The 7,532-nt window shown below is 36.4% G+C and overlaps 2 protein-coding genes across 2 annotated transcripts in view; both read right to left on the bottom strand.

Annotated features, from left to right (window-relative positions):
• Positions 1-1,263: 1,263 nt before the first annotated feature.
• Positions 1,264-1,851, bottom strand: FGFBP2 (fibroblast growth factor binding protein 2). Its single transcript, XM_072406880.1, has one exon. The coding sequence runs from the start codon at positions 1,849-1,851 to the stop codon at positions 1,264-1,266; it is 588 nt and encodes a 195-aa protein (XP_072262981.1).
• Positions 1,852-4,815: 2,964 nt separating this feature from the next.
• The window catches only part of PROM1 (prominin 1), a 128,670-nt gene continuing 125,953 nt past the window's right edge, over positions 4,816-7,532 (bottom strand). Inside the window, exons 28-29 of the mRNA XM_072406878.1 lie at positions 6,729-6,765; positions 4,816-5,272 (exon numbers count right to left, since the gene is read on the bottom strand). The gene's annotated coding sequence lies outside the window, so the exon portion shown is untranslated. The remainder of the gene's footprint in view (positions 5,273-6,728; positions 6,766-7,532) is intronic.

Genomic DNA, 7,532 nt, shown 5'->3' with positions numbered 1-7,532 from the left:
CTATGAGAAACCCTCTTCCTCTGAAACAACCATACAAGTGCAATGCTATTTTAGATTTATTAAATCACAGATTATTGGGATTTCACTCTTATTCCCACAAATCTAGATGTCATCTCTAATATTTAATCCTTAGCATGAAACTTTAGAGAAATACTAATTATACTATACATTTTACAAAGTCATTAAGCTGAGATGGCAGTGGAAACCAGGAAAATAAGTGTCAGGAATAAAGGTTTCTTAATAAGTAGGTTAAGCATTGACAGACTTCAATGGTTGATAAATCTGAAAAAGGGAATAGCACAAAAGTTGGGACTACAAAAAAATCATGAATGAGCAAAGCCTACATTTTGACTGAATGTGTGCCAAGAGTCTTAACATTGAAAATGTAATCAAGTGATAGATTAGGATGGTTTTCTACATTACGGGTTATTTAGATACAAATTTTCTTATTTTTGCAATGATTTAAAGTGAATTTAGAGCCACATCTTTTTTTTGGATTAAAAGCTCTGCATTTTTGCTGTATTCATACCTAGGGAGATCTCCTTTCATAATAAGATGAGAGAGAAAATCACCATAAAGAGAAGCAAATTCCATGTTAGACAGTTGTCCCTGGAGCAAATGTCCATTTACAGTATGTACTTTCTATTTTTGATCTTGTCAGGAACGTCAAATTTTGATTTTTTTAATCACATATTATCTCTGTGACAATAATGAATAGAACAAATTGAAAGGGAGAAATTATATTTGGTGGAAAGACAGGACAGAGAGGAAACATAAAAGGGGTTCTAGCCCCTGGAAAAATAAACCTTTTTTCTCTTATTGTGCTCTGCAATATTTCCCTTGTATTTTCCTCTATCATCTGGATTACTGTTCTACTAGACTTTCCAACAACATTTAAACTAACCAAATTCCCAACACTTATGAGTTCCTATGTGGGTATACCTTAACACATTGTATGTGTAGTTCACAATTCCATCAAATCTGCTCCTTTATCACTTTACCATTCCCTAATGGATCATAAAATCTTACAAGTAGTACCTTATGTTTTAGAATTTTTAGTTATGTGCTGTATGTTGCTCATTATTGTAATGACTGAATGTTCTACGGCTCATTGGTGTTGCAAAATATGAATTTTGCAATTGCATAATAATAATAAACTAGAAAAAAATGTGTTCATCAAGAATAATCAATGACAAAAGTATTACAATCATACGCATTCAGTTTTAAAAAAAGATAAATGAGGTATTTCAATTTACCTTTGGATTATAAGAAAATCTCAATAATATAGGAGCAGAATGTCTGGAAAAACCAGCTGCAATGGTCTTTTGCAATCTTCATAGCTTTTGGGTTTGGTTCTTCCTGAAATACCAGTTGTTTGCCCTTTGGAGGCTCTTGTTTCTTGGTGGTAGCTGGTTTTTTGGTGGTGGGTTTCTTTGTTGGTGGAGGTTTCTTCTCTGGCTTGGAGGTGTCAGCCTGTTGATTCGTAGTCGGGTCAACTTGCCTGAATTGAGATGGAGTAGGTGCCCTTGGGCACATGCTGTGCTTAAAAACTTGAGGCTCGCAAGGATTACCAATCTTCTTAAGATCCTGGCTGAGTTGGTTCCAAAATCTTTGTGGGTCTTGGTTGTATGCACGGCAGTAGGATGGTTTACCAGCAAACTCACACAAATAGCTTTTCCCCTGATTTTTACATTCAATTTTTACTCTCATTTCAGTTGTGCCACTGGTGCTCATAACACAAGCATCCCTGTTTTTAGTCTGAAATGGAATCTTTACTTCAGTGCCAGGTTTCTGTGCCAAGGTCCCCACCCAGAAAACTGCCATAGTTATAATGACTGTGCCAGACCTCATGGTCAATAATTTGGATGTAGTAGTTGGCCAGACCTGTAGTTACCAGTGCTAAGATTGTGGAGCTGTGCTTTGTAGGAGAGAAAGTTCTACACTGATAGTTCTGATAAAAAAGTCTTGTGTTTTCATGGGAAAAAAAAGAGAGAAGCTTGTCCACAGCAAGAATGTTCCTCTAATGTATAGCTTAAAGCACTATTTAATGACCCAATGTGATCTTACAGAATGGTAACAAGATACATCTTGTTAAATTCTGAAAATAGTCAAACAGATGACAGCATAGTTAACAAATTATGGGACTGCTTTCTTATGTTTAACTATTTTTATTTAATGTATTTAGCATCTAACTGTAGTCCTAACTACATAGCAAATCAGTGATGTTATATCAATCAAAATATCTGCAGTGTATATACAATTTATAATTGAAATCAGTCAGACAAAATCAATATTCTAGACAGTAACTAAAGGACAACTGAAACCAAAACTTTCAGGCAAAGCACAATTATAACTTATTTTTGTCTGCTGGAAACATCTCGCCCCTAGCATTAGCACAACACATGTTGCATCTACCTAAATAAATGAGAAATTGAAAGTGTGGTAGTACTTTGGTAAAAAAAAACAAAACTTAATTGTACCCTTTTTGATCATGCTGGGGAGTGAGTTGCATATTGTAGTTGTGTACAAGACAGTAACTAACACCCGCTGTGGAATCAAAGCATTTCAAAATGGGAATAAGATTGTCTTAACTCCTAAATACCCTGTTACCTGGATATAACAAGATATTGAACCTATCTATAGGCATATATGAATGTACCAGCAGTAGCTTCACTTAAGAAATTGACAAATCCTGGGGGTGTGCCGGGGTCAAAATAAGCTCAACACATTTCCCAGTATAGGTGTGTAGACACTTACCAGTCTGGTGCTATCAGACACCATTTATCAACACCAAAAAAAAAAAAGTAGTTTTGTGTGTTGGCAATGAATAATATGGATTTATCTTGTATGTTTGTATTTGTATGTGTTTAACAGTTCACTACCTTGTGTCACACTTACCTCTTCCTCACTAAAACACAGCCATCTCTCTCCTACGCATGCTTGCAGTTCTGACTCTGGGCGTGCCTTTGTTTTCAAGCTTTATCAATTCCTTCCAATCCGCTGGCCATTCAGAAAATAGCCTCTTGATCAGTCCTGGCTATTTAGCTAGCTCACACACTGCACTCTGTGTTCGTGCAACAAGCCTCCACTAGTGCCGAGCCCCTAGTTCTGTGAGCTAGTTCCTGTACACCTGTCACTTAGTCTAGTGTTTCCTGTGTCTAGCTCATGTGTTAACCCCTTGTTGTCCAGCCTGTTGGTTCCCAGCCAACTTCCCTGTGCTGTTCCAGTGTTCCTGTCTGTCTGTGGATATCCCTGTGTCACCTGTTCCTGCTGTTGCTTCCAGTGTTTCCTTTGTTCCCTGTGCCCGCATTGGCCCCTGTGTCACTGCTGTCTGTCTCCTGGATCCCTGGTTATTGACCCCTGGTGTGTGACCTGACCTCTCTTTCTTGCTGCCTGCCTCAAACCCAGCTTTCCTCGACTATCCTTCTGCTTTGTGATTTGGTACCATGTTTTGCCCACCTTGGTGTGCCCAAGGACCGCAACTGGGCAATAACCAGTGGTGCAATATCCTCACCATCCAGAGGCTCTGGAGAAGACCTGGTTACTGCTTAGACTCTGCGCCTTGGCCCTTCTTAGGGCTCACAATACCTCCGTGCGAGCCATAGTCTCTGTGCGTGACACCTTGTACTGAAGAATTATTTTAAAAGACTTCAATAAAGTAAAAAGGTAATAGTTACATTTTTATCATATATTTGACAAACTAGTCAAAAAACATTAAATAGAGAAACATTTATTCAGATTAACAAATGCAGACATTAATGTACCTTATATCTAAATGTTTAAAGGTGAGCTCTGGTATAAAGATCCTTTTTCATCCAAACACAAATCAATCAGTAGAAATCTAAGCGATTCATACCTGTGATATCCTAACTCCCAGCCCATTTTTTGGAAAGTCCTGGGGCAAATGAAAGACTTTTAAGGAGGAGGAGAAGGCAGAACTATGGTTGGAGACAGGGGAGTTCTTTCCCTATATTAGGAAGCTTTTCCTTTTTGCAGTAAGTGAGGCATGATTTGAGTTGGTACCCAATGAGCAAATTGCTGCACCTGTTCGTTCTATTATAACGGCTCATTCACACTATTGTGTTCCTTTAACCCCCCCCCCCCAGCAGTAATCTTGAGTGTTACGCGGGGTGGATTTTCCATGCAAAAAGTGGTAATCCCGAGTCACACTGGGGGTCGCCCAAAACATTAAAAAAAAAAAAACACTTACCGTTGCTGCTGGTCCCTGCAGCTTCTCGGGACTCGTCTTCTGTCTTCAATCTTCAGCCGGCTACTGCAGAGATGATCCCAGGGGTTTCCGGGTGACGTTGGTGCATGCTTTAGTGCGGGCGGGAAATTCAAATATTTTTGTATTGGATTCAATACAAAAAAACTGTATTGAGTCCAATACAAATAAATCTTTATATAATATATATTTATATCTATATATTATACATGCTACTGTACAGATATATTATATGTTTCACTATCTTTTTATTTATTTTTTTTACCAGATGTGTTTTTTTATTTAATGTTTATTATTACATTTATTAAATATTGGACATATTTCGGTGAGTTGTGCCGAAGAATTATAGCCTACAATGTAAAATACATTTCCATGCAAAAAAAATGTAACGCTTTTTGCATGGAAATACGGACAGAATTAGAACGCTAGGGGGTAACATATGCAGTTCTATTTGAAACTGCATGTGTTTTCACAACAATCACCAATATTCAGGCTATGTGTTGGAGCAGTCTAAAAAGCACCCCAAAAGGGTACCTTACCAGAGCACTGCAGTGTAGTTTTTTTTAAAAGACTGTAATGTTGTATAGAATAGACACACAAAAGTTTTTTTTTATTAAACAATGTTTACTTTTGCCAGCAATACAAGTGAGTTTTTTTACAAACTGAAATGGTAAGCAGTTAGCCCCCCGCCCCTTTTATGTTCTTTTACACAGAATATGTAAAACTAATCTACCATAATAAATAGTGAGTATAAATACAAAAATTCTTGATACAAAAATTAGCACTAGTGTAAACACTTGTTATTAACTCCACTGTTGCGCTATGCATAGCATTATTTCTTGGCAGTGAAGGGTTTGTGTGTTCATAACAATTAAAAGTATAGTCGCAGGTGGTGAACTTTATTCCTACGGCTCATGTAAAATAGTTCTTGAAAGGAATGTTTGAATCCTCAGCAAAGTCTGTTAGGCAGGATCCTGATATCTGTATTACAGAAGCTGGACATTCTGCACAGAATGGTGTAAGTCTTCACAGAGAATAAAACTATGTCTGGAAAAAAGTAAATACAGTTGTAATAAAAAATAATACTAACATTTTATTTAACATATGATAAATAATAATTTGTATTTAGCATTTGTGTTATGAATGAGACATGTGAATACAGCTATTGACAAGCCTATCGACTTTGTGTAGATTTTGCAGCCTTGGCCAGTTCAAGATTTTTAACTTTTATCTCCAATGTATGACTATGAATGATTGATATTTATGGCTGGGTTTATATCTGTATGGTGCAGCACTGTTTTATTGATTCTGAACGGCACCCCAATGCACCTTGACAGTGGGACAACTTTGTTAGTACACCACCTAAACTCCTTTTTATGACCAATATGTTTTACTTCCTAATAATAATAAGAAAAGCACCGCTTCAGGGCTTCTAGTTTATGGACATCCACGCTAACTTGCAGCTGTTCTAAAACATTTTTTTTCTCACAGTTTTTTGAAAGCTTTTCTTTTTTTATTAATTATTTTTTTTCAGCTGCATTCAGTATTAGCATTAATTATATTGATGTTTTCAGCTTCTGATAACTGTCATTTTTTGCAGTTAGAATTTTTGGCATAGATCCTCAAGTACAACATGAGCTACCCAATATCACAGCTGAAAAAATTAGGTAACTTGCCCTTCACATATTCATCACCTAACCCTCAACCTAACACCTAATTTTACTATTAACCACAACTTATCCCTGTTTTCAAAAAAAGCCAATTTTTAACCAGGCCAGGTTTGAGGCAAAATAGTTATTAGTGTGAATATTAAAATGTGTCGAAATACCAATTCATTTGTACCTGGGACTTTACAAATAAAGATTTGTGGATCCTGACCACACAGCTAAATGTAATTCATTACCTTTACCTAATTAAGCAATTTAATGGGCTCTGTCAGCTAAAAATACAGCATATTGAAATATTTGATAGATTAGGTTTCTTCCAAAAACTCAACAACTTATTTTTAAATAGTTTTCTAGGTTTTATATAGGGTAAATTAAGGTAAATTCAAAAGGTTGCAGATACATCAACAAAAGTCCCATGTTGCTACAGTTTACAGTTTTCTTATCCAAGCATTTAAAATTTACATTTTATAAAGCCCACTCCTTTGGTCAATGATAACTGATGAGTGGTTGTAACTGCAAGTCACAAACTGGATGGAGAACTGGGGAGCACCATTAGCTCCTGCCAATGCTAAAAGAATAACTGAGTCTTGGATCAAGAATTCCTGTTGTCTTTACTTTAAAACTTTAATACCCAGGGAAATCGTTTGCTTCTTTTTGGTGATTATATTGTTTTATATTTACTAGGGATATAATTGTTACTGTGGTATATTGTGATAAATATGTAACATTTTGGTTAATCACAAATGATATGTGCTAAAAAAAAAAAAACATGCCAGCATCAAAATAAAATAACTCACTAATGCTGATTTTAAAAATGTTCTAAAACGCGTACTTACCATCACCTTCACTGCCTTCTACCACTGTTCAATAGCACTACAGTAAAAACACAAAAGTAAAGTGTTACTAAGACCTAGAAACATTGAAAAAATAACTCTTAGCATATAAATAGGACACATTTAAGAAGTAAATTTAGCGTAATATGTTCAAGGCAACTAGAGACATGAGCTGGGGAATACACTGAATAGACTGTAACATGTCAGACCAGTGGATGAAGATGACACCTGAGATAAAGGAGTACAGAAATATGTTTGGAATGGTGTTCATTTACACTCATATCCAGTTTTGTTGCAGAAGCTGCAAGTCCACAATGTAGATGCAATCCAAGAGTTGGGAATTTTATTCAAAATTTTTCAAAAAGGTCATGAACAGAACAATGGCTCTAAAAAAAACTGTAAAGTGCTGCTACCAATGTTAGTTCTCTGACATAAGACTACAAAAGGGTGCTGTTTTTAGGATAGGAGCTATATTTATTATAGGGGAACTTGTGGGCCAGTATGGTTGGAATGGGGCACAACTAGAAGGTGCATCACCAAGCCCTAAATATGACTAACTGATGTATGTTTTCCTTTTTTTGGTTCACCTCTTAAAGTCACCTCTGGACTACATTCAGTGAGGGAGCTGTATAGGAATGGACAGAAAGCATACTACTTGAATGATTCTGGCATTACTTTTTAACAAATATCACAGGACACAAGCAGCAGAGTTTGTACAATAAGTATTCTTCCAGTTGGGCCTGGAGCATTATATTAATAAAATGTATTGTACTTATCAGCCCAGTGACAATGGGAACTGAACTCAGA

Source organism: Pyxicephalus adspersus, chromosome 3 (genome assembly GCF_032062135.1).
Source record: "Pyxicephalus adspersus chromosome 3, UCB_Pads_2.0, whole genome shotgun sequence".
NCBI classification, from domain to species: Eukaryota; Metazoa; Chordata; class Amphibia; order Anura; family Pyxicephalidae; genus Pyxicephalus; species Pyxicephalus adspersus.
Note: the sequence above shows the minus strand (reverse complement) of the source record. Positions and strands in the feature narration are given on the sequence as shown.

Coding starts and splice junctions, on each gene's coding strand:
- FGFBP2 (XM_072406880.1), bottom strand. CDS start 1,851: ATGAGGTCTGGCACAGTCATTATAACTATGGCAGTTTTCTGGGTGGGG.